This window comes from Chaetomium strumarium, assembly GCF_033439665.1.
Source record: "Chaetomium strumarium strain CBS 333.67 chromosome Unknown B0T15scaffold_5, whole genome shotgun sequence".
NCBI lineage: Eukaryota > Fungi > Ascomycota > Sordariomycetes > Sordariales > Chaetomiaceae > Chaetomium > Chaetomium strumarium.
Window position 1 is genome coordinate 2341397 of NW_026944433.1, and position 21394 is coordinate 2362790.

The following is a 21394-nucleotide window of genomic DNA, read 5'->3' on the forward strand; positions in this document are numbered from 1 at the left end:
AAACAAAACCCAACGCTTATTATAGCTTCAGCACCCGCTCAGTTTCTCGTCCTGTTGATCTTGACCCACTCCTGTTGCTCCGAATCCCATCGATGTCTGTGTGTCACAACAATCAGTCAGTTTTCTTCCCCCCTTTTTTCACATAACACAAGAAAACAACAGAAAAGGAAAACAGAAAAACAAAAACTCACCCTTCCCACTCCGTCACAACCAGGCTCTTCGCCCCATACTCCTCGACCAGAATCCCCTCAAAATCCCACGGCACCAGCGCCGTGACCCCCTCAAACTCGGTCTCCCTCAACGGATACAGCTCCTCCCTCTTATACACGTGGTGATTCTTACAGCTCACCACCCCGGGCTCCCCCGCGGGATCCCGCTCCATCAGCGCGGTGATATCCACAAACATGCCCGTCTCGGTGTCGATCCAGCGCGCATCAATCACATTCATCCCGTTGCCCCTGTCGACTCTGGTGCTGAAGGGGTTGACATCCAGCAAATACGACCTGCTCCTCCTCTTCCCCTTTCCCCTTTCCCTTTCCCCCTCCCCCCCCTCCTCAACAACAACCCATTCGTACACCGTCTGGTTATACCGGCCCCCGAGTCCCCCCTCCGCCAGCAGCCGCATCGTCTCGCCGCTCACCTGGGCGTCCACGTCCCAGTCCCACGGCATGACGCGGCCGTTCCACCACCAGCCCAGCAGCGTGCCGTGCGCGAGCCACGTCTCGAGCCCCCGCGACGCGAACACGGACAGGTACGACCGGATCAGCTGCCGCAGCGCGGCCCGGTGCTCGGCGTAGGGCAGGGCGCCGTGGAAGAAGCGCCCGTCGTAGTGCGTCAGCTCGTAGCTGGCGCCGGCTTCGTGGAAGTATTTGTATTCTTTCTCTTCCTCCACCACTGCGGGTGCTGCTGCCGCGGCTGCTGCCTCGGCGGGGGTGGTCTTCTTCGGGGTGGAGAGTTTGGGGGTTGTTGGTGGTGGGACGTGGTTAAGAAGAAGAGAAGTTGTTGTTGGCACGGAGGCTGGGTCCGGGTTAGAGCCGTGGGGTGGTTGTTGTTGTTGTTGTTCTTGATTTTGTTGTTGTGGCCGTTGGGTCGACAAGAACGACGAGAGGGGCTGACCGCTACGGGCTACCGCCGCCGTGCTGATGATGGCCGAGAGGACCAGGAGTGTCGTGAGCACGAGGAGGAACTTCGGCTGGAAGAAGAGAGCCGGCGTTGGTCGCATGGCCGGTGCTGTCCGATGGCGTTGGGTAGGCCAGCTGGGATGAGATGGCTCGACTGTGTTGGTATAAGATAAGTAAACAAGGGGCGAGGCTCAACATATGCGGCTCTTCGAACGGATTATTCGTCCTGTAACTAATACTAGGTTGAGGAAAAAAAGTGCGGCGACACATCATGCCCGCCTATCCAAGCCAGGCGGCGATGGGCTGCTGATATGAGGCATTATAGGTAGAAGACACGGAATCAGGGGTCTGCCACTCTCATCTGAGGCCAACGCTAGCCAGCACTCATGAGTGTGAGCGTATGGGTTTGACATGGCCTTTCAGATTTCAAAGTTCAAACTGCCTCCGCATGCGGGTCAGCAGCCGCGTAACCTCCAGCTACCGACCAAGGGCGGATCGATGCGCCACTATCAGGCCTGGACTAATAAGCGTCTAACTGGTGCCGCCGTGGTCCAAGTCGTCGTGCCTGCCAGGGGTGGAAAGTGGACTGTCCGAGTCTGGTAAGAGCGAATGGGAAAAGCACATGAGACCAGCTTCCATCTTCGTCTGGAATTATCCCGAGATGGAAATGGGTCTACAAGGCGGACTTATAAACCTGATGGTCCTGGAACCCATCAGCCTTTCTAGCAGCGATATGCTACTCCATGGTCTCGCCATCTTTTTCCCTGGGAGGCACAAAGCATCCATCTGATTCCCACATCATGATCCAGGCAATCAGGTATGATATTTCTTCGGTTTCTCATTGGACCATTTCAATCCAACTCGAAGTTATGCGCCAGATAACAGAGCAGATTATCATGCATCAGGGATGGCCGCATGAGTGATAGCCTTCGATGGTGGTGGCGGAAATTCCCTGAGCACGCGACTCATTACCGAAGCCGCTCCCACATCCATTAATACTCCCTTCCCTGATCCCTCCCAGTGCGGCTCCCGGACTGCTCACGGCCTGGTCTCCTGGCGGGTATCCGTCCAGACGTCACCAATCCGCCGTCCCCACTACCCGGTCTCGGAGCTAGAGCCTCATTTCTCCATAGCGCCGCTTGCGGATTGCGTAAGCCTTCAGCAATCTCTAGCTTTGAAAAAGAGAAAAAATCAAAAATTTGCCGGGTGCTTTTCATGACACTGGGGGGCATTTGAAAAACGATGATCCGAGTGAAGGGTCGAGGGAGGGTTTACCCCTGAGCTACCGCCCACCGGCCCGACATGTTGCAGAGCTTACGTGGTTGAGGTTTTTAAAGGAAAATTGATACGTGCTGTCGAGGTACGTTTGAAAACGGCCTCGACTGGTCGCCAACACGGTTAAGTGGGAGATGTGTGTGGTGTTATACACTAGTTAGATCTCCAAGACTGTATGTTACTAGTACTAGTAAAGATGAATCTAAGATGCCAAGAGACTACGCCAAGCCGGGCCAGTCCTCGCCAAGAATGCTTGCTCTTATAAGTTCCACTAGGATCAATGTCACGTTCATAGCAAACGGGCCGTAGGGAACAGTATAGAGTTATGTAGTAGTATAGTACCGCCACGAAGTTACAAGTCAAAACAAAACGCGGTATAGAAGATTATTACGCACGTAGCATGCGACCCGATCCTCCTACCACAATCGTTCAAACTATCCGTATTTCTCCTCCAGTAGATGTTTGAGATCCGATCGAGGAAAGACCGCGACACACTACCTAGCAGTTGGGTGATCTCCGCATCCCGCCCACATCCCGTTCCTGCGGCCACGCATCCCATGCCCATCCCATTCACCACCTCCTTCCACCACCCAGCAACCCGGACAGCCCAGACCCTGTTGGCGGCCCAGGAGGGGCGCGCTTCAGCGTCGAAAACGGGCTGACGCTCGTCCCATCCCTCATCCACCTCTCCAGCGTCGGCGTCGGCGTCGGCGTCGCTGCCCCATTTGACACCACCCTGGGTTCCCTGCCCTCCCCCAATTGCCCCACCCGGGTCCCGCTAGCTGACGACGACTCTTTCTCTGGTCCGGGAGGGGAGGAACTATCTTCACCAGCGCTGGTGCCGGTGCTGGTGCTGGTGCTGGTGGCATTTCCGAGATTATTCCCAGCATCCATAGTACTGGCGACTGTTCGCGAGGGAAACAGAGCGAATTTCCCTCCACCTGCGCCTGCCCCCGTGTCTGTGCCTGTGTCTGCGGCACGGGGAGGGGGCGGGTTGCCCAGATGGAACGACGGATGTCTTTGGTTGGTGCGCGGGCTGTAATAGCTGACTGCGTAGCCCACGCCTACGCAGGAACCGGGCTTCTTCCGTGGTGGTATTGTTATTGTGTTGACTCTTGCCGGTAATGGTCGCTGGATGTCGTTGTTGCTAGTGCCCACCGGAAACTTGAACCCGTTGTTGTCCTCGTCGGTGCTATAGGTGCTACTGCTTCCGTCGTCGTCGCTCGTGACGGCGTAGCCTTTCTTGAGGGATGCGACCGAATAGGCCTTGTTGGAGGTGCTGGAAAGCTGTGGGTATCCGGTGTTTGCGTTAGGACCATCATTGCGCTGCTGCCGGCGCTTCCTGCGGCGGTGACGGAGGACGAGGACGAATCCGACGCCGGTCAGCAGTGAGGATCCGATGATGCCTCCAACCACCGCAAGAGCGGTCTGCGTTACCGTGAGCGCCGCCCCCTGGGCCTGCTGGATTTGGCTGTTGGCTTCGTTCTGGGGCTGGGTGAGCAAATCTTATATGATCAACTGACAACTAGATTCCGGATCAGACCTACCCTAAGCGCCGTCGCGTCCGCCTGCGCCTTCTGTGCCACGCTTGCAGCCGACCTCATCGCATCTGATACGCTCTGGCTGGCCAGCCTGAGCGCACTCGAGAAGCTGGCGCCCATCGAGCTGGTGATGCTTGCCATGTTGCTGGATAGCGCACGGCTAGCGCTCTGCGAGGCCGATTGCATCACTTGGGAGATGGCACGATCGGCGCTCGCGCTGGCCTCCTCCGCGCGCCGTGACGCATCTGCCGATGCTTGTGACATGGACCGCGATGCCGACTCGGCCGCGCTCTGCTGCAGTCGGGCACTTGCCAGGGACTGCTGGGTCTGACTGAGCTGCTGTGTCGCTTGCTGGAGTGACTGGCTCAGCTGTTGGCTCGACTGGCTGACGGACCGGGATTGTTCGCTGAGTTGTTGTAGCTGGTTGCTGAGCGCTTGGATCTGTCCCTGGTCCTGCCGACCGAGAAGCGAAGGGGCGGGCGTGATCATGGCCCGGCACCCGTCCCGGGCGGCGTGGGCCGGCTCGGCGGACGGCGACGGGGGATAAAGGTCATCCGCTTCACCGGCTATCCTTCTCCATGCCGGTTCGGCCCCTGCCGCTCCTCCGACCTGTCCCCTCCGCTCAACCGGGCCCGTCCATAGCTTGTGTGCAGCCGCTCCATTGCCCACCCAAGCACAGCTTGAGCATATCAAAAACAGAAGAGAAAGGCGCGCAAATATGCACGGCTTCTTGCCCATCATATGGCAAGTACAAAAAAGCAGGCGAATCAAAGCAACAGGTATCACCGCCAGCGGCAAAATCGAAGCAGAGCAGCAAGAGCAGCGGCAGGTCTGGCGATCATCCTTTCAGCCAGAAGGGGGGAGGGTGTGGATGGCGAATTAGCCAAAACGGGAGGAAAGTGAAGCAAGAGGGGACGTCAGAAACAAACCGAGGCGGGCAGCGGGAGGATAAAATGCGCAAGTGTTTGCATCGTACTTTTCCCGACCTGTCTTTCCCGGTCGTCTAGAGTTGATCCGGCCTACATGGCTGACCTTCATCCATCCCGGAAATAGCTTGCAACCGAGCAGCGATAGATGTCAAATATTGGCGTAAGGGGACGGGAAGATCAGGACGTGGCCTCCCCTTAGGCCATGCCACAAAAGCCTAGTTAGGGCACATCCTGTGACGCGCGAACCGAAGCAACAGCCCCGTCCTGCAAAATTCAGTGCCCTCCAGGGTCGTGAGTCTCGTGAACCGTGACAGGTGACGGCGGAGATGCTTGGGAAAGCGAGAGACCAGTTTGAGCGAAGGAAAGAGCACCCCGGTCCCCGGAGCCTGGTTGCAGATCGCACCGGAGCCCGCTTGCCCCGGAGCGCACGGACCGCCCCGTCACACCTTGATTCGGTCGGCCGGGGTTCTGAGACCGAATGGACGCGGGGGGTGCATTATCGTCGCTCAACTTCAGACTAGCGGCGTTTATGCTTTCCAGATCCTCTCAGCTTTGTTCAGACGGCTACCCAGTTGAAAAGATTTCTGGTTCTGTCCCTCTTCGCAGCTGTCTTTCGTGTCAGATCCACACTCCTTTCTGCTTCAAATACTACACAGCAGAACCTCGGGCAAGGGTCCGAGGTGTAACAAATGGAAGACCACTCAACTCACTTTTGCCGGCAGCCAGTGCATCCGAAGCCATATGCCAGGTACCAAAAAAGCCGTCCATCCATTTTTTTCACAGAAGTTGGTATGTCTATATACATTGGAGATGTTCCAACACGCCTACCCGACCCCTCCAAGTTCGACTGAAGAATACCAGTATCTCCGAAACGCCAGACACATGCACCTCCTATCATTTTCCCCCTCTCACAGCCCAGTTCTGACTGCGAACCGTGTTGTTGCCCTTTCAACCCGCCTCAGTCCAGACCAGCCTGGTGCCGCCGACCCAAACATCCCATCCACCCATGTTGTTCATCACACATTTCCTCACCCCACACCCAGCAACGGACCCCTGAACAGACAAGCGCAGGGGAATTGATTTCATAGCCGCCCGCCTCATCCTGAGCATTCCCGGCCTCCTCCCTCTCCCTTGAACTACAACAATAGCGATTCCCGCAGCTTCCCAAAACCACTGCCCTCTAAATTTAGACAGGCAACTTGAATTTCTCGCCCCTGATGACCACTTTCGTGTAATAGATCCAAAAGAAGTCGCTATACAGCACCGTCTGCAGCACGCCGGCCACCACAGCAATGGTGTCCAGCTTGCTCGGCCCCTCGGTCACATAGCGGTAGATCCAGTTGGGGATGTAGAGCGCGCGGTACGTGCCCAGCGCGAACAGGTAGTGGGCCGTGATGACCTCGGCCTCGCCCGTGCGCTGCAGCATGAACAGCTGGGGGAGGATGGCGACGCTCTCGAGCCAGATCGAGAAGGCCCAGAAGACCTCGAGCACCGTATACTTGACGGGGAACAAGAGGGCGAGCACGCCCGCGAACGCCAGCAGGTACTCCACCCGGAACGTGTCGAGGTTCGGGTCGTTGGTCGGGCGGTACTCGCGCGCCATCAGGTAAATGATGTAGCATTGCGACGAGATGAAGAGGACCTTGAAGATGAAGTTGTAAGGGGAATGGGTCCAGGGCAGGTCTTGAGGGAAAGACTGTTAGTTTCGCCGTTGCTAGCTAGTGGCACGGGTTGGCGAGGAGGGCAAGGGCGCATACCGAGATATCGTGTGACATAGACCATGAGGTACAGGACCTGCGATTTGAACGAGATGCCTGAGCAGCTCTGCGCGACTATCAGTTTATCTGCCATGGACCGGCCTCGGGACGGCAATGGTCGAGCGCACCTTGAGCTGTACAATTTTGTGCAGCAGAATGAAGATTGACGCCAGATGGGAAAAGTCCCCTATGGCAGTTGACGCATGTCAGTCCGATCCCTCCTTCGCGAAACCCCGCATCTCTGTTGTCCTCCAGGGGCACCCATACCGGCTACTCGAAAGAGGTTGAGGGGCATTTTGAGAGTTGTATCCCCGCCCGTTCAACCGAGGAAATATGGCCTTTTTCCTATATCGCAGGGTCGAAGCTGCTAGTGCAGCATCACCTACTGTCCGGTCTCAAAGCAGCCAGAGCTGGCAATTGCTACCGTTGACTGGGCGGGTGGTCGTCGCCGGGGACCTGGATGTTGGGTGTGGTGTACCAAGCAAGAACTGCGCCGCGGAACAGCTTCCAACAAAGCTGGTGTTGCTTCCTCAAAAAGGACACGAACGCGTTTCGGCTCGAGGAATTGCTGATCCTTGTCCACGGCACGGCAGTCGCAGTGATGCAAGCCAGTCTGCAAGCTGCAAGCAGCCAAGCAGTGACCCACAAGGCGCCGGCAGGCCAATCGTTGCTACAGTTTGAATGCATGCTGGTGGCTACAGCTGATCGAGGCTGATTAGGGTTAGGGTACGGTCTAGAAGGGGAGAGCAGAAACCCACAGCTAAATCACTTCAAGTTTGATAGAACACGAGGGAGATATGAAATAAGATTATGAGAAGGTAACTGAGGCGGAAAGCAGAACTTTCGAGGCCCCCCTCAATAGGAGTAGACGGGGCGAGCGGCATCCTTCAACACAGACAGCGTGAAGTTGTGAATTATTACTGCCGTGGTAGTAGCCTGCAATGATGCCCCAACTGGATGGGGTATTGGTTTGGGGCTCTAACGCCAGCTGAGATCCCGAAAATCTGCCTTGTGCAGCTGGGCAAGTGGTAGCACCTAGTTTGTTCATTGTGGCTGACTTCTGTCGCCTCCAAAGACCCATCCGGAACGCCCAGCCTGTCCCGGTAACGCATGGTCAACCTCACATGTCCATGCTCAGAAGATACATCTCAAATATCCTCATAAACTTAGCCACGAATGCCTCCAGGTGGAATATGACCTTCGTCCCAGTCTTGATTCGGTGTTCGAAGAATGCAGCCCACTTGACGACATCTGCCTTGAGAGCATCATCGATCAGAGGGATCAGCTTGAAAGTGAGCGTCCGCAAGATTGTCGTTGCTGGTATGCAGTGGGTTAAGAGATCGTAGAGTTTGGACCGGACCTGCAGAATCCGGGCTGGCGTGTGCTCCTCCATGATCTCCTTGGCGATCTGGCCAATGAGCGCCTCCCAGTCTGGCGGCGGTATGGGTGTGCTATCTGTCACTTTCTCACTGGCACACAAGTTAGCACCACGGCTGAGCGATTACTGTGTACGGCAGCTGCGCTCACTTCTGTGCGTGTACCGCCTCAAACATCAACAACGCCTTGCGCAGATTCCGCCCGCTCTCCACGGCAATCCTCCGGTGTAGGCCCTGCACCACAGGCCAGCCCTCCTTCTTTGCCGACGAGGCGAGCACGTCGCATATTTGTTCGTGTGTCGGCGCCGCAACCCGCACGAGTAGCGTGCGTGACCGGATAGGCGCGATGATATTCGCTGTGGAATTGGCGAGGAGAATCAAGCGGAGGTTGGGCGAATACTTCTCCATCGTCCGACGCAGGGCAGCCTGGGCATCCCGCGAGAGGTGGTCCGCCTCGTTGATGACCACGACCTTGAATTTCTGCTTCGCCGCCTGGTCGACCTGCTGTGTTTGTGCCACCTCTTTGAGGAGATCTTGGATCACCACTCTGTCGTAGTTGCCCACATCTGAAGGGGTGATTTCGAGGTGGTAGACGGAGGCGACGATGTTGAACTCGAGCTTGCGATTGCTGCTTGTCTGGAAGACGCGAGCATCGATCTTGATCTTCTCGACGCCTGGTCCATATAGTTCTTTTAAGGTCGCAACAATCCGCGTCTTTTTGCCGGCACCCGATGGGCCATACACGAGGAGGTGGGGGAAGTCGCCGCTTTGCGCCTGCATCAGCGTTAGCAGCAGCCTTGAAGGTTCACGAGTCAGCCATACTAATGAGCGCAGTCGCTCGGAGAGCTCCTCGTGATATGTGAGTGCATCCAGAGATCTGGGACGGTGCTTGTCCACAATTAATGCCATTGTGGTGGTGCGTTTGCTGCGAGTATGTTTAGTTTATGACTTGAAGACAGGAACCGAGAAGACGCGTCTGAGTGACGCGATTGCATGGACCTCGCCCAAAATCAATTAAGCGCGGGCGTGCACGGGCCACATCGCCGACAGGGGTCTCATGTGCTCTCATATCAAGGCTTATTTCTGTTGTTTATGGCATTTTGTTTTCCTTCTTGTTCTCGTTCCATTTTCTTCTCTTATTCCTCGTGGTTCACAATAGAATGCGGAGAATGCATCAATACGTCCTCAGACCAGACAGGCCACCCATCGTATGCTGCCCGATTCGACATCTGAACTGCCGGACGATGGCTTGGTTGAGACCAAGCTCACCCGACTCTCTCGCCATAGCTTTATAGACAGCGCCATAACAAGACACGGGAGAGCTCACCTTCCAGCCGATCGATAGTATGTTAGTCTACATATTAGACAATGAAGGTGTCAACATCAGCACTGCTCCCTATGAAGGAGGCGCTGAGCTAGACGGCGTCGAGGCAGGGGCTTCTGGTGCTGGGAGCTTCTTCCACGGCTTCTTTAGGTCCTCCAATGTGATTCCGTCCAGCTTCGTGATTCCCACAACAGGCGGATCGCCCTTTCTCACGAATTCCCATTGTCCTATGTACCAGTCAGCATCTTGGCCAACTACTGCAGCAAGAGAGGCAGTACCTGGCAGCTTGTTGCCCGCAAGCCGGAAGGCATCCCGGATGACTTGCTCGTGCAGCAACCCCCTAATCTCGAAAACGATCTGGTTGACAGCAATCCTGGCTGCCCAATGATCGAAAGAGCCCTTGCCTTTACCCATTCTCATCTTTGCGCCAAACCAGTTAGCCCAGCTGCCATATCACGTCCGCAGCTTGTATCCTGTAATCTCACCTCGTTGCCGCTGACGAACACACCAACGTTGCAAGCAACCCTCTTATACAGCCGGTACTTCTCGCCACGGAGGCGCTGCTTAATGGTGTCCTCGGCGAGCTTGAGCTGGGCAGCGCTGACTCGGCGGTGGTGGTCGCACATGCGCAGACCATAATCGCCCCAGACGACCGTCGTACCCTTGGTTGAACCCCCCGTAGGCACTCTGGGCCGCCCCTTCATCATCTTCTTCTTGCGCGGGAGGTCCGGCTCCAGCCATGTTCCCGCCCGGACCGCCGTCACCGAGAATAACCTGACATGTTGGGATGCACTGGCGGATGTGGTCGGCGGCGAACAACGGGAAGCGGCAGTCGAAGGGAGGGAAGCTCGGACGGGTGTTGCGGGCGATATCCTGAGTGCCTGGAAGGCACCGAGGAGCGCCGATGAAGCGGTTGGCCTCATGGCGGTCGAATTGGCTGGCTGGGCGGTCTTGATGGGTCTCGACGAGTTGTGGTTCCAGCGCCGAAAAAGACCCCGGACAAACCCGACTTGCGAACGCCGGGTAAATTTCGGGTATGCGCTAGGCTCAAATGTGTGCTAGTTAATGCAGCATGTCACGTTTTGGCGCGTCTCCGCTGGGTGCCAAGAATTGATTAAGACGAAACCCGCGTCGCCTTTCCAATGACATCGCGCGTCAGCGATCCGAAGTCTCACGACCAGCAATCCAGGCACCCGTAGCCTGCCTGGACCTCAACGCCAGTCCGGAACGAGGGAGGTTGCAGACTTCAAAGAAAGGTTACTTTGGGGTCACAATCTCCCCCTAAAGCTAGAACTACAACCTACTAAACGCTTGATCAACAATTCGTCGTTCTCGCCGCCGCCATGCCTGACATTCGGAATTTCTTCAGTGCCAAGGGCAGCGCGCCGCCTCCAAAGCCTGCACCCAAGAAAGAAGCTGAGGCAGCGAAAAAGCCCCGTGGTAGTGCGTGCCCCCAGATCTTGCATCATACGGCTCTTGACCTATCTCCTAACACGGCTCAAGAAGGGCGCAAGGTCATTGAGGACAGTGACGAGGATGAAGTTGTCGAGTAGGCCCGCACAATGGCTCTGTCCTGATTATACCGAACCTCTAACAGTCTGCTAGGACCAAGAAGCCAACCAGAACCACCCCGCGGAAGAAGGCGCCGTAAGTCCAGCGCTCTACTAGTACACAGCCTGTGTCACTGACCATGTTCAGTGCGCCGGCCGAGGTAAAAGGGGAAGAGACGACTGCTGCGAAGTATTTTGCATCGTCCAAACCGAAGTCTGAGACTACTCCAGCTACGCCCAAGGCCGTATCCAAGACACGTGCAACCCCCGGACCCGAGCTCCGTGTGAGCCCAAGGACCAAGCCTGCTGCACCGAAGCCGGCCCCAGAACCGGCCAAGACGACGCAAAATGGCCCCAAAAAGAAGCCCGTCACCGCATACAAGCAGCACGACCGGGATGATGACGATGCATTCCTAGATGATGATGAGGATGCCGGGGACGACGTCTTTACTGCCGACATCAAGGGACGCAACAAGAGGAAGAACGACGAGTATGTCGAAGAAGATAGTGATGAAGAGCTGCTCCCTAAGCCTAAGCGAGTGGCTTCCCGGGCCAGCAAGCCCGTCCAGGCCGAATCTGACGAGGATACCAAGCCCGCGAGGGGAGTCGGCAAGAAACCTGCACCGAGCAAAAAGCGCAAATCACCCGCGTCAGATAGCGAGGAGGAGGGCGAAGAGGATGTCAAGCCTGCGAAGAAGGCGGCCAAACCCCGCCCCCCAGGACCAAGAAGGAGGCCCCGGCCGAGCCCGACGATATCAAGGCCATCCTTGACAGCGTCCCTACGGTCGAGGCGCCTGAAGCTCCGCCAAAAGACCCCGACGCCAAGTTTGACTGGCGAAAGGCTGCCGCTGCGGGCGGCAACACTGGGCCGCCTCCCATGGCTGGCGCTGCGGAAATCCCAGAAGGCGCGGAGAACTGTCTAACGGGGAAGACATTCGTCTTCACGGGCCTCCTGAAGACAATCGGCCGAGAGGAGGCGCAAGCCCTTGTCAAACGGTACGGTGGCAAGGTTACCGGCGCCCCAAGCGGCAAGACGGACTTTGTTGTTCTTGGTGACGATGCCGGCCCCAGCAAGCTCAGGAAGATCAAGGAACATGGGATCAAGACTATCGATGAGGAGGGCCTTTTCTACCTCATCAAGACCATGCCAGCTCATGGCGGCAGCGGTCTTGGTGCGGAGAAGGCCAAGCAAAAGCAGCAGGAGGAAGAGAGGAAAGCCCGCGAGGAAGCCGCTCGCATGGAGAAGGAGGAGCAAGCCCGGAAGGCGGAAGCGGAGAAGGCTGCCAAGAGAGCCGCCGCTGCCCGTGGTGGGCCTGCTCCTGCTCCGTTACCGTCTCAGGTCCTCTCCCAGCTGTGGACAAGCAAATATGCTCCCACCCAACTCAGCCAGATCTGCGGGAACAAGGCACAGGTGGAACGTATCCAGTCGTGGCTCCGCAACTGGCCCAAATCTCGCAAGTATGACTTCCAGAAGAGGGGTGCGGATGGAATGGGCGGATATCGCGCGGTCATCATCTCGGGACCGCCGGGCATTGGGAAGACCACAGCAGCGCACCTGGCTGCCAAGCTGGAAGGGTACGATGTCATCGAGAGCAACGCGAGTGACACGCGGAGCAAGAAGCTTGTGGAGGACGGGGTCAGCGATGTGATGAACAATACGTCGCTGCTCGGCTATTTTGCAGGCGATGGCAAGAAGGTCGACGCCTCCAAGAAGAAGATCGTCCTTATCATGGACGAGGTCGACGGCATGTCAGCAGGTGACCGGGGCGGTGTTGGCGCGCTTGCCAAGTTCTGCAAGAAGACCGACGTTCCTCTCATCTTGATCTGCAACGAGCGCAGACTGCCCAAGATGAAGCCTTTCGACCACGTCGCTTTTGACATCAAGTTCCAGCGGCCCACTGTAGACCAGATCCGGTCGAGAATCATGACCATCTGCCACAGAGAAGGCATGAAAATGCCACCGCCGGTGGTCAACGCACTTATTGAGGGCAGTGGAAAGGACATCCGGCAAATCATCAACATGCTGTCGACCGCCAAGCTAGACCAGTCGACGATGGACTACGACCAGAGCAAGGCAATGACCAAGGCCTGGGAGAAGAACGTCGTGCTGAAGCCCTGGGATATCTGCCAGAAGATGATCGGGGGCGGCCTCTTCAGCCCGGCGAGCAAGTCGACGCTGAACGACAAGATTGAGCTCTACTTCCACGACCACGAGTTCAGCTTTTTGATGATCCAGGAGAACTATCTGCGGTCAAAGCCGGCGGTTCTGCACGGGAAGGGCTACCACCCCAGGGAGCTGAATCTCAAGTATCTGGAGCTGGTTGACCAGGCGGCTGAAAGTATCAGCGACGGAGACCTGGTCGACCGCATGATACATGGGCCGCAGCAGCACTGGAGCTTGATGCCCACGCACGCCGTCTTCAGCACCGTGAGGCCGTCGAGCTTCATCGCCGGTGCGTTTACAGAACAGCCGACGTTTACAACTTGGCTCGGCAACAATAGCAAGTACGGCAAGCTGAACCGCTTTGTGCGCGAGATCCACTCGCACATGCGTCTCAAATCGTCTGGCGACCACAACGAAGTCAGACAGCAGTATCTGCCTCTCCTCTGGCACCAGCTGATCAAGCGGCTGGAGATTGAGGGCAAGGAGGCGGTGCCGGATGTCATCGATCTCATGGACAGCTATTACCTCACTCGCGAGGACTTTGATTCGATCAAGGAACTCGGAGTGGGGCCCCAGTCGGAGGAGACGGTCAACCTCGAAACACAGACCAAGGCGACTTTTACTCGAATGTAAGTTATGCAGCGATGTGAGGGCGCCGATGAGCATAGCAAAGCTAATACGTCTTCCTAGGTACAATGCCGCATCTCATCCGGTGCCGTTCATGAAGGCGAGCAGCGTGATAGCGCCGCCGAAGCTCAGCAAGGATGTGCCAGACATTGAGGATGCGCTTGAGGAGGAAGACGAGAACGATGTTGTCGAGCCTGCTGACGCCGATGTGGACGAGGAGCTCGACCTCAAGGGAGACAAGTACATCAAGCAGCCCAAGGCTAAGAAGAAGACGGCCGCCAAGAAAACGGCCAAGGCTGATGAGGAGGACGACGATGTTGACGACGGTGACAAGCCGGCGAAGGCCAAGGGCAAGGGGGCCATCCGGGGCCGGGGCAGGGCAAAGAAAACGTAGTTGGGGATATACTCTCCATCTCTCCATTTTTGGGCTGGCGCGTATATTGACTAACTTGGGCGGCTGCAACCTATTAGCATACTATATTCAAGGGGCTAAGTACTCCCATTATTAGAAGGCGTCGCATCAGATTGCCTTAGCCGGGAGTCGCGAGTGATCATCAATGAAAATAGTTGGTGTCATTCCAACCACTTGAAGCTCCTCCTTACTCCCTCCCAGGTGACGGATTGAGCGTTCCGTCCTATCCCAAGGCACATCAGGACTTCCGTGAACTTGACCCTACCGAGGTACAATACGCCCTACTTGATGAGAGGTTATGAATCCCCTTATCGCGTTTTTGACGGGCGACTAAGCTGGAAAGTCGCATGCCGCGTGAAGAACGCATCTGGCTACTTGAAAAGGAGAGAGGGTCTTTTGGGACTATAAGGCTCGGTCCGATAGTACTATATCATATCAAATATACTTAAATATAACCAAACTAAATCCTTTAGTTCATACGAAGTGTTTACTATTGCTACCTCAACACCTAACTATTAGATAGGAAGTCCTTTTGTATATCCCCCCTCATCCCTCCCCCTTTTCTTCCAGCGATTGCATCGCATCTCCTTAGCTTGGGGTATCCCCTTCCCGAGGGCGAACCCAAAGCCACAACTGCGGCCTGCTCCGACAGAGAATCATATCTCGTCGCGGTGGTACATGTGTACAATACATACAAATAGTATCGCTATCTTATAACAAATCGAAATACCCCTCACGGCGCGAGATAGCCATGACTGTTTCCATGCCCGCGCCCCTGACTGGCTGACTGTCCGACAGATACCTCCCAACGCGCTATTCTACTTTCCTTTCTTTTAAAAATATCACATTACACCCCGACAACAAAACACCCACGCAACCCCCTTTTTTTTCGATTCCCCCCCGTTGCTTCACAAAAAAAACCCGCCATCTAGTCCGCCACCTGCTTAAAGTCGGTATGCACCCTGATACCATGTAAGGGAATCTCATCCCCGCTAAGCGACGAGTCGCCATCGCCCTTCTTCTTCCCCCCACCACCGCCCGTGACGGTATAGGCATACGAGTGATGATCGTGATCCGGCCGCAGGCGTGCGTCGGTATTACCACCACCACCCACCACTACCACCGCAGTCTCACCCGAGCCGTTGGGGCTGCCACGGCTGCTACCGTCCAGGATGTTGTCGTCCGACAGGCGGTAGAAGGTGCCCACGCTGCCCTTCTTGGTGGGCTTCTGGCCCGGGAGGCCGCCCCCTTCGGAGCGGGAGTTGGTTGCCTTGTGGTGGTTGGCAGATGAGAGATGGAGCTTGCTGGCGTTGGTGGAGGTGCCGTTGCCGGTGCCGCGGGCGGCGGTGCCGGACGAGCTGAGTAGAGAGCCCCGGATGCCGAGCTTGCGCCCCGCCATGGCCATGACGGGGCCGATGGTTGGCAGGTTGGCCGAGATGATGCCCGCCGACATCTCGATGGCCGTCCAGCCGACCGTCGGCGCCAGCGTGTAGGTCGGGTCGGCGGCACTGTAGGTGAAGAGTACCCGGAAGCGGTAGGCGGAGGCGAAGACGACGCTGGGTAGACACGACGTACGGGAATCAGCTTTATGATTATGGGGAGAAAGAGGGGAAGAAAAATGATGTTTTGTTGTTGTGCTCACTCACAAGAAACCTAGACAGAAGGCAATGGTCACACCGATCTTCTGTGCCTTCCGCAGCTGCAGCTTCCACACCTGGGGGATGGGCATGACGAGGATGGCCACATCCGTGGCGATGGTGGAGGCGGCGTTGGCAATCCACGTGCCGACCTGGTCGATGCAGTGGCCGGGCAGGTCGGTGTACCACAGCTTCTCGACGGGCACGCAGATGAAGATGAAGAGGAACATGATGGTGATGACCCAGGCGATGACGAAGCCGCCGATGCCGTAGGCCATCTTCTTGAAGAAGGGGAAGCGGAAGATGCGGTAGTACATGAGCAGGATGCTGATCTTGGTCCAGACGAGGTTATAGACGTAGAGGATCTCGGCCACGACCAGGTACTTGGCCGTCATGACGATCTGGTCGAATGGCACCTTGTCCGCGTGGATGCCCATGCCGGACGCGTACATGGCGAAGATGAAGCCGACCACGAGGAAGTTCCACAGCTGCGAGAAGATGATCATGTAGTCGTCCCACCAGAGCTGGTGCGCCTTGACGTGCCGGCTGACGAGCCGCAGGATGACCGTCACCACGCTCAGGCCCGTCACCGACACCACGACGGCCACCGTCCACGGCTGCAGGTTATCAGGGTCGTAGCCCGGGATTCCGGGGAGCGCCGAGGAGGCCATGGCGGCGTGAGGGAGAGAGCATGGAAGGGAGAGAGAGAGAGAAAAAGAAAAGAAAAAAAGCTCGAAAAAAAAGTCTCACGACGGGAGCCGCGAGCGAGCAGATGGGCTACGGATAGTAATAAGAAGAGACTTCACGCTTCGCAGACCTTCGACGGCCACGGAACAACGGACATCCATGGGGTTGATTTACATACAGAGCTCTGTCTTGGGCTTAAGCTATTTTCTTTGCTATTCTATTTTTCGACACCCTGTTAACTAGTTGTGGTATCTCGCCAGTCGCCACCACGGGCGGGTGGACCCCATCGTTGCGGTTCGGGCACAAGAGGCACGAAATAGGGGGGCACGTGGGGGAGTAATCCGGAGAGAAAGTCATCATTTGCAGCGCTTTGCAGAAGCTTAGGAAGAGCTCTTAGTGTATGTCGCGTCGTGAGGTAGCAAGACCTCGCAGAAGCTGCAGCTCGGCTGCGTCTGGTTCATCGCCGATCGCCCTCGAGAAGGATCAAAAAGCATGCGGATCCCCTGGGTGACGTTGGAAGCGGCGCCGCAGCCGTTGCTTGACTTGATTTTGTACGAGTGAGCAGTCTCGTCGAGAGTTATACGGTAGTTACTTGTAGATACACTACTCTGAGCAACGCCTTTTGCACTTGACCATCCTTTTGGCAATCCGAGATATCGCATCGTGTGGTTACCTACGCGTATGGGGAGACAAAGAGACCCCTTCGAGTAGGTACGGAATTCGGCCGTTGCGGTCCCATTCGCTGTTTCTGCAATCAGGGTCCGTTAACTAGTCACTTCAGAGCTGGAGACGCCGGAGTCCTATCGAAAGGTCGGAGCTGGGGAACATCTGGCAATTTTGTCCGGTCAGAGCACCCTTATGGAGTCAGGGGGCACAAGACGTCGGTTTGATGGTGTGCTTCGGCTAGGAGGGTGTGTGGCAGGACCGGGATCCCCGGTCCAGCTCGGTTCCACTCGGCCGGGACGCTACGACTCCACGGCAGTTCATCTGCAAGTGGATCGGAAGGACCCGAGCTCCATTGTAAAAGTTGGTGGAATGAACTTTTCTGTTCTTACACAGTACCTTCCATCTTCCCGCCACCCCTAGCCAGCCAAAACAAAAAAAAAAAAAAAAAATAAAAAAGTTGGTCTGCCCTTACGATGGCAGTCGGATACCATGACAAATGAACACTGGACCCGTTCCGGGCGTGGAGGCCGGCCGGCCAATGCAAAAGAATGCGGGGCTGAAAGCGGACGCCGGACAGCCTCCGCCCTAACCCTTGGCACCACCAAGCAGCGACTCTCCTCCGTCCAGTCAACTGTCGCGGACAAAAGGCAAAACGGGCCCGGGGTGGAGCCGAAGGGGAGGGACATCAATATGAACGACGCCGATCGAAGTCCGTGCCGAGTTACGTTAAGCGAAGTCCGTCCCAAACTAAGCCTAGGGAAGTTACATGGCGGAGTCTCGGGGTGCTCATAGTCCAACCTCCCGGCGGCAGATATCCACCTGTCTGTGGGCCGCTGCTTTGAAGCGCTTTGAATTCATGCGCGCGTCGGCTGAGGCCGGGCAGACATGGAGACACTTGAGGGTGGGAAAGGGGGCTCGAGAGGGGAGTCGGGGAGTCCTTGCCAGCAACTGCCTCTACGGACTGTGTCTCTGCAGTGTCTGCAACTACATCTCCGCAGCCAAGCCAGTAGCTTCAACATCCTCTCTCCCCGTCCTCCACCATCGTGCTGTCAAACTGTCGATCAACGGTCATATCATCTAATAAGTCAGCCTTGAGTCAGCTTACCCAGCAGTATCACACCGTCACACACGAGAACAACACCGGAGGAGACGATGGCAGCCACAACCACCATCGAGGTGCCCCATCTGGGCGGCATCAGGGCCGGATACGCCCTCTCGGGCGGGCAGTACGACCCGGCCAAGCCGACCTGCGTGCTCATCAACTCCATGTGCACGACCGTGTCGCTGTACAAGACGCAGTTCGCCGACAAGACACTGACCGACGCGGTCAACCTGCTGGCCATCGAGCCGCTCGGCCACGGCGCCACCAGCTGCCATCCCGCCGAGCACTTCACCTACTGGGACTCGGCGGCCATGGCGCTGCAGGTCATGGACAAGCTGGGCATCGACCGGGCCTTCGCGCTGGGCACCAGCCAGGGCGGCTGGATCGTGGCGCGCATGGCGCTGCTCGCGCCGCAGAGGATACGCGGCCTGCTGCTGCTGGGCACGTCGATGGACTACGAGTCGGCAGAGTCGCGGGCCAAGCACGGGTGCTGGGATCCCAAGACGCTGCTGGCGCCCTTCTACGACAAGTGGTGCAGCACGACGGGCCCCACGCCCGACTTTGTCGTCGACGACGTGTGGTGCGGCATGGTCGCCACGCTCGGGTTCGGGTCCAAGGGCACGCCCGAGCTGGTGCAGTTCTGGACCGACACGCTCAGGGACGTGTACCGGGGGGACGAGGGCCGGAGGAAGCTTAAGATGGCGCTGGCCTGCCTGCTGGACCGGGACGGCCTCGTGCGCAGGGTGCGGGATATCACTTGTCCCGTGTACTGGCTCCAGGTATGTGAACTAACTTACCTTAGTTTATATAAAGTTTTGTTGGTGTGTCAGGAGTGTTGTCTAACTCTCCCTTTAGGGAACCGAAGATGCGCCGTTTGGCACGTCGCTGCCCGCCGAGCACATCAAGCTCTTCACTTCGGCCAAGGAGGCCACTCTCACGCTGGTCGAGGGAGGCGGCCACTATCTCAACGCAACCAGCCCGGAGGAGGTCGGGTCTGCCTTGCTGCAGATGGTCAATAAGTACAAGTGAAATGCTGCGAGTATGCTATGATAGAAGACGCTGGGCAGGCCCCGTCGCTCACCTAATAAAACAACATCCAGTGTGATATTCGCTCATCTGTGTCGTGTCGACTGTCCGCTTCCTTGGCCTCCATTGAGCCTTGGGTCTGCCTGTGTGTATCTCCTTTGCATTGCGAGTAATCCCTGTAAAACCAACTTTACGAGTCAAGCAGAGCCGATGTCCTGCTTGACCTGCACCTCGGCCCTTATTAGCGCCTCCCTTGAATCGCATGGGGAAAGCCCGTATGGGAAGTAAAGAAATGAGTAACGTAAACAGCCCCAAAGATGGCCTGGTCGAGGTATACCTAGGTAGGTAACGTAGATGCTGGACGCAGTGACTATGTGGTAGACCTGCCTAAAATAAGCCCACAAGCCCTGGACGTCTCGGAGATCAGCCACTTGGCGTTGGCAACGGCATTCGCAACGAGGAGGCGTACATACATCATGATATCTTCTGACTGAGCTTAGAGAAAGGAACACGAAGATTAAAAGAAGGGAGGAAAGGCGAGAGAGGAAGAAAAAAAGGAGAGAGAAGAGGGCGACTCAAAGAAAAGAAAGAAGATAAGCAAGGTAAGGAGAGCCTACTAGTAGTTCATTAGAATGTAAGGGTTAGGCTATCGTGCCCATCGTAGCCATTGCCGTACCATTGGCACAAACCCCTCTAATAAGGACCTTACTTTAACGAGAGCATATGCATGTGCAATACCGTCTGTGGCGGTCATTGATGCCTTCGACGGGTGACTGTACTCGCAACTGATGCAGGCTAATAAAATAAGCAACGCCTGTCTTGTTGGTACCACTTTCATGGAGACAACAGAGTGAGGACCCAATCGTCTGTGATGGACCACAAAACGTTCTGCTCTGGTTCCGAAGATACCCCGAACTGAAATAAGTATGCGGGCATATGAGATTCTTCATTGTCATCAGTCGGCCAGCCAGTTGGGCAGCAACCCATCCCAGTGATATGTGTACAAAGCTGCGCGACTGTCTGCGCCCCAGCCTCTATCCCACTCGCCCAACATCAACCCGTCATCTATCCTTTTTTTTTGCGACCGCATTCCGTATGCTTGAATGGTATGAACCGACATCATGAGAGGAGCATTATACATGAGACCCGAAATAAAGAGGAGAGATGCCTCGCAGCGCCAAGCTCAAGACACATCAGCGCGTGCGATCGAATCCAACAATTAACAGTAGTAGTACAAAGGGAAGAGAATAGACTCAAATCCCATGGTTTGAAACACGCGGCGGGGGGGGTTGGAGAGGAGAGCAACGAGGTTTACCCCCTTAATTGTTCTTGACAACGCCGACCTTGGCCGGCCGCAGGACGCGCCCGTTGAGCTTGAAGCCCTTCTGCTGCACGTGGAACACGGTGTTGTGCTCCTTGTCCGGCATGGGCGTCATGAAGGTGGCCTCGTGCTCGTTGGGATTGAACACCAGGCCGCTGGGGTCGAAGCGCTCGAGGCCGTGCTTCTTGAGCGTTTGCAGCAGGATCGTCTCGGTCATCTTCAGGCCCTCGTACAGGTTGACCAGGTCTTGCTGGTGCTCCGCCTTCTCCTGCCCTTCCACCGGCGTCTTGAGCTTCTCCTCGGGCACCATGCTCAGGGCCCGGTCGAAGTTGTCGACCGACTCGACCAGGTCCTGCGCGAACCGCTGAATCGCAAAGTCCCGCGCCGCTTTCATGTCGCGCGCTGTCCTGTCCTGCAGGTTGCGGAAGTCGGCGACAGAACGGAGGTACCGGTCCTGGAGCGCGGGACATATTAGCTTGTGGCCTGCGAGGAGGGCGGAAAAGGGCAGAGACAGGCGCCTACCTTCAAGTCCCGGATTTCGGCATCCTTGGCCTCGAGCTGCTTTTTGAACGTCGCTTCCGGGCTCTCCTCCTCACCCTGCTTTTTTGCCTCCTCGCCGTTGTTCTTTGACTCCTCGGCCTTGCTTGCATCCGCCTCAGAGCTGTACCATCTTGTCCGCGGCACTAGTGCTCGTGCTGCCGCCAGCGGCCTCTGGTAGGATTGGACGAGGGTGATGGTTGGCCTTTGTGTGCCGGGTCTGACGGTCGAGCGCAGGGCTCTGGATGTGGCTGAGATTGTTTGTCGTAACATGGTTCGGATGATCTGGAAATCTGGATCTCTCTTATGACTTCCGCTTCAATGACCTCCCGAGTCGCGTGC

General features: G+C 56.6%; 9 protein-coding genes across 9 annotated transcripts; 2 read left to right on the forward strand and 7 right to left on the reverse strand.

Annotated features, from left to right (window-relative positions):
* Nucleotides 1-38: 38 nt before the first annotated feature.
* B0T15DRAFT_495053 (LicD family-domain-containing protein) lies at nucleotides 39-1222 on the reverse strand (the record flags this gene model as incomplete). Its single annotated transcript, XM_062867077.1, has 2 exons — nucleotides 39-96; nucleotides 192-1222. 2 exons carry the CDS (start codon nucleotides 1220-1222, stop codon nucleotides 39-41), a joined length of 1089 nt encoding a protein of 362 aa, XP_062720381.1.
* A 1744-nt stretch (nucleotides 1223-2966) lies between these two features.
* Nucleotides 2967-4675, reverse strand: B0T15DRAFT_495054 (uncharacterized protein; the record flags this gene model as incomplete). Its single annotated transcript, XM_062867078.1, has 2 exons — nucleotides 2967-3881; nucleotides 3944-4675. 2 exons carry the CDS (start codon nucleotides 4673-4675, stop codon nucleotides 2967-2969), a joined length of 1647 nt encoding a protein of 548 aa, XP_062720382.1.
* A 930-nt stretch (nucleotides 4676-5605) lies between these two features.
* B0T15DRAFT_537052 (ER lumen protein retaining receptor-domain-containing protein) lies at nucleotides 5606-7183 on the reverse strand. Its single transcript, XM_062869591.1, has 4 exons — nucleotides 6891-7183; nucleotides 6752-6810; nucleotides 6624-6690; nucleotides 5606-6549 (listed from the first exon to the last, which is right to left on the reverse strand). Exons 1-4 carry the CDS (start codon nucleotides 6916-6918, stop codon nucleotides 6053-6055), a joined length of 651 nt encoding a protein of 216 aa, XP_062720383.1. The 5' UTR covers nucleotides 6919-7183; the 3' UTR covers nucleotides 5606-6052.
* A 227-nt stretch (nucleotides 7184-7410) lies between these two features.
* Nucleotides 7411-8966, reverse strand: B0T15DRAFT_537056 (P-loop containing nucleoside triphosphate hydrolase protein). The gene is made up of 3 exons (XM_062869592.1): nucleotides 8822-8966; nucleotides 8151-8773; nucleotides 7411-8092 (listed from the first exon to the last, which is right to left on the reverse strand). The coding sequence occupies exons 1-3, from the start codon at nucleotides 8906-8908 to the stop codon at nucleotides 7744-7746; spliced, it is 1059 nt and encodes a 352-aa protein (XP_062720384.1). The 5' UTR covers nucleotides 8909-8966; the 3' UTR covers nucleotides 7411-7743.
* An 80-nt stretch (nucleotides 8967-9046) lies between these two features.
* Nucleotides 9047-10298, reverse strand: B0T15DRAFT_568383 (ribosomal protein L10e/L16). The gene is made up of 2 exons (XM_062870761.1): nucleotides 9809-10298; nucleotides 9047-9743 (listed from the first exon to the last, which is right to left on the reverse strand). Exons 1-2 carry the CDS (start codon nucleotides 10244-10246, stop codon nucleotides 9396-9398), a joined length of 786 nt encoding a protein of 261 aa, XP_062720385.1. The 5' UTR covers nucleotides 10247-10298; the 3' UTR covers nucleotides 9047-9395.
* Nucleotides 10299-10455: 157 nt separating this feature from the next.
* Nucleotides 10456-14506, forward strand: B0T15DRAFT_537059 (replication factor RFC1 C terminal domain-containing protein). The gene is made up of 5 exons (XM_062869593.1): nucleotides 10456-10766; nucleotides 10827-10872; nucleotides 10992-11553; nucleotides 11601-13666; nucleotides 13728-14506. Exons 1-5 carry the CDS (start codon nucleotides 10667-10669, stop codon nucleotides 14056-14058), a joined length of 3105 nt encoding a protein of 1034 aa, XP_062720386.1. The 5' UTR covers nucleotides 10456-10666; the 3' UTR covers nucleotides 14059-14506.
* A 65-nt stretch (nucleotides 14507-14571) lies between these two features.
* On the reverse strand, nucleotides 14572-16559 carry B0T15DRAFT_418800 (uncharacterized protein). Its single transcript, XM_062865516.1, has 2 exons — nucleotides 15723-16559; nucleotides 14572-15632 (listed from the first exon to the last, which is right to left on the reverse strand). Exons 1-2 carry the CDS (start codon nucleotides 16382-16384, stop codon nucleotides 15005-15007), a joined length of 1290 nt encoding a protein of 429 aa, XP_062720387.1. The 5' UTR covers nucleotides 16385-16559; the 3' UTR covers nucleotides 14572-15004.
* A 1659-nt stretch (nucleotides 16560-18218) lies between these two features.
* B0T15DRAFT_400296 (Alpha/Beta hydrolase protein) lies at nucleotides 18219-19197 on the forward strand (the record flags this gene model as incomplete). Its single annotated transcript, XM_062865052.1, has 2 exons — nucleotides 18219-18947; nucleotides 19024-19197. The coding sequence occupies 2 exons, from the start codon at nucleotides 18219-18221 to the stop codon at nucleotides 19195-19197; spliced, it is 903 nt and encodes a 300-aa protein (XP_062720388.1).
* Nucleotides 19198-20513: 1316 nt separating this feature from the next.
* On the reverse strand, nucleotides 20514-21325 carry B0T15DRAFT_399701 (GrpE-domain-containing protein; the record flags this gene model as incomplete). The annotated part of the gene is made up of 2 exons (XM_062865024.1): nucleotides 20514-20969; nucleotides 21038-21325. 2 exons carry the CDS (start codon nucleotides 21323-21325, stop codon nucleotides 20514-20516), a joined length of 744 nt encoding a protein of 247 aa, XP_062720389.1.
* Nucleotides 21326-21394: the final 69 nt, after the last annotated feature.

Excerpts from the sequence above, each read along its gene's own strand:
- B0T15DRAFT_537052 (XM_062869591.1), bottom strand. The coding sequence starts at position 6,918 with ATGCCCCTCAACCTCTTTCGAGTAGCCG. Across the intron at positions 6,811-6,890 it reads CAACCTCTTTCGAGTAGCCG|GGGACTTTTCCCATCTGGCG; the intron begins GTATGGGTGCCC and ends CAACTGCCATAG. Across the intron at positions 6,691-6,751 it reads ACAAAATTGTACAGCTCAAG|AGCTGCTCAGGCATCTCGTT; the intron begins GTGCGCTCGACC and ends ATAGTCGCGCAG.
- B0T15DRAFT_537056 (XM_062869592.1), bottom strand. The coding sequence starts at position 8,908 with ATGGCATTAATTGTGGACAAGCACCGTCCCAGATCTCTGGATGCACTC. Across the intron at positions 8,774-8,821 it reads CCGAGCGACTGCGCTCATTA|GCGCAAAGCGGCGACTTCCC; the intron begins GTATGGCTGACT and ends ACGCTGATGCAG. Across the intron at positions 8,093-8,150 it reads GAGGCGGTACACGCACAGAA|TGAGAAAGTGACAGATAGCA; the intron begins GTGAGCGCAGCT and ends CTTGTGTGCCAG.
- B0T15DRAFT_568383 (XM_062870761.1), bottom strand. The coding sequence starts at position 10,246 with ATGAGGCCAACCGCTTCATCGGCGCTCCTCGGTGCCTTCCAGGCACTC. Across the intron at positions 9,744-9,808 it reads TGTTCGTCAGCGGCAACGAG|ATGAGAATGGGTAAAGGCAA; the intron begins GTGAGATTACAG and ends TTTGGCGCAAAG.
- B0T15DRAFT_537059 (XM_062869593.1), top strand. The coding sequence starts at position 10,667 with ATGCCTGACATTCGGAATTTCTTCAGTGCCAAGGGCAGCGCGCCGCCT. Across the intron at positions 10,767-10,826 it reads AGCGAAAAAGCCCCGTGGTA|AAGGGCGCAAGGTCATTGAG; the intron begins GTGCGTGCCCCC and ends ACACGGCTCAAG. Across the intron at positions 13,667-13,727 it reads AAGGCGACTTTTACTCGAAT|GTACAATGCCGCATCTCATC; the intron begins GTAAGTTATGCA and ends ACGTCTTCCTAG.
- B0T15DRAFT_418800 (XM_062865516.1), bottom strand. The coding sequence starts at position 16,384 with ATGGCCTCCTCGGCGCTCCCCGGAATCCCGGGCTACGACCCTGATAAC. Across the intron at positions 15,633-15,722 it reads GCCTTCTGTCTAGGTTTCTT|CGTCGTCTTCGCCTCCGCCT; the intron begins GTGAGTGAGCAC and ends GTGTCTACCCAG.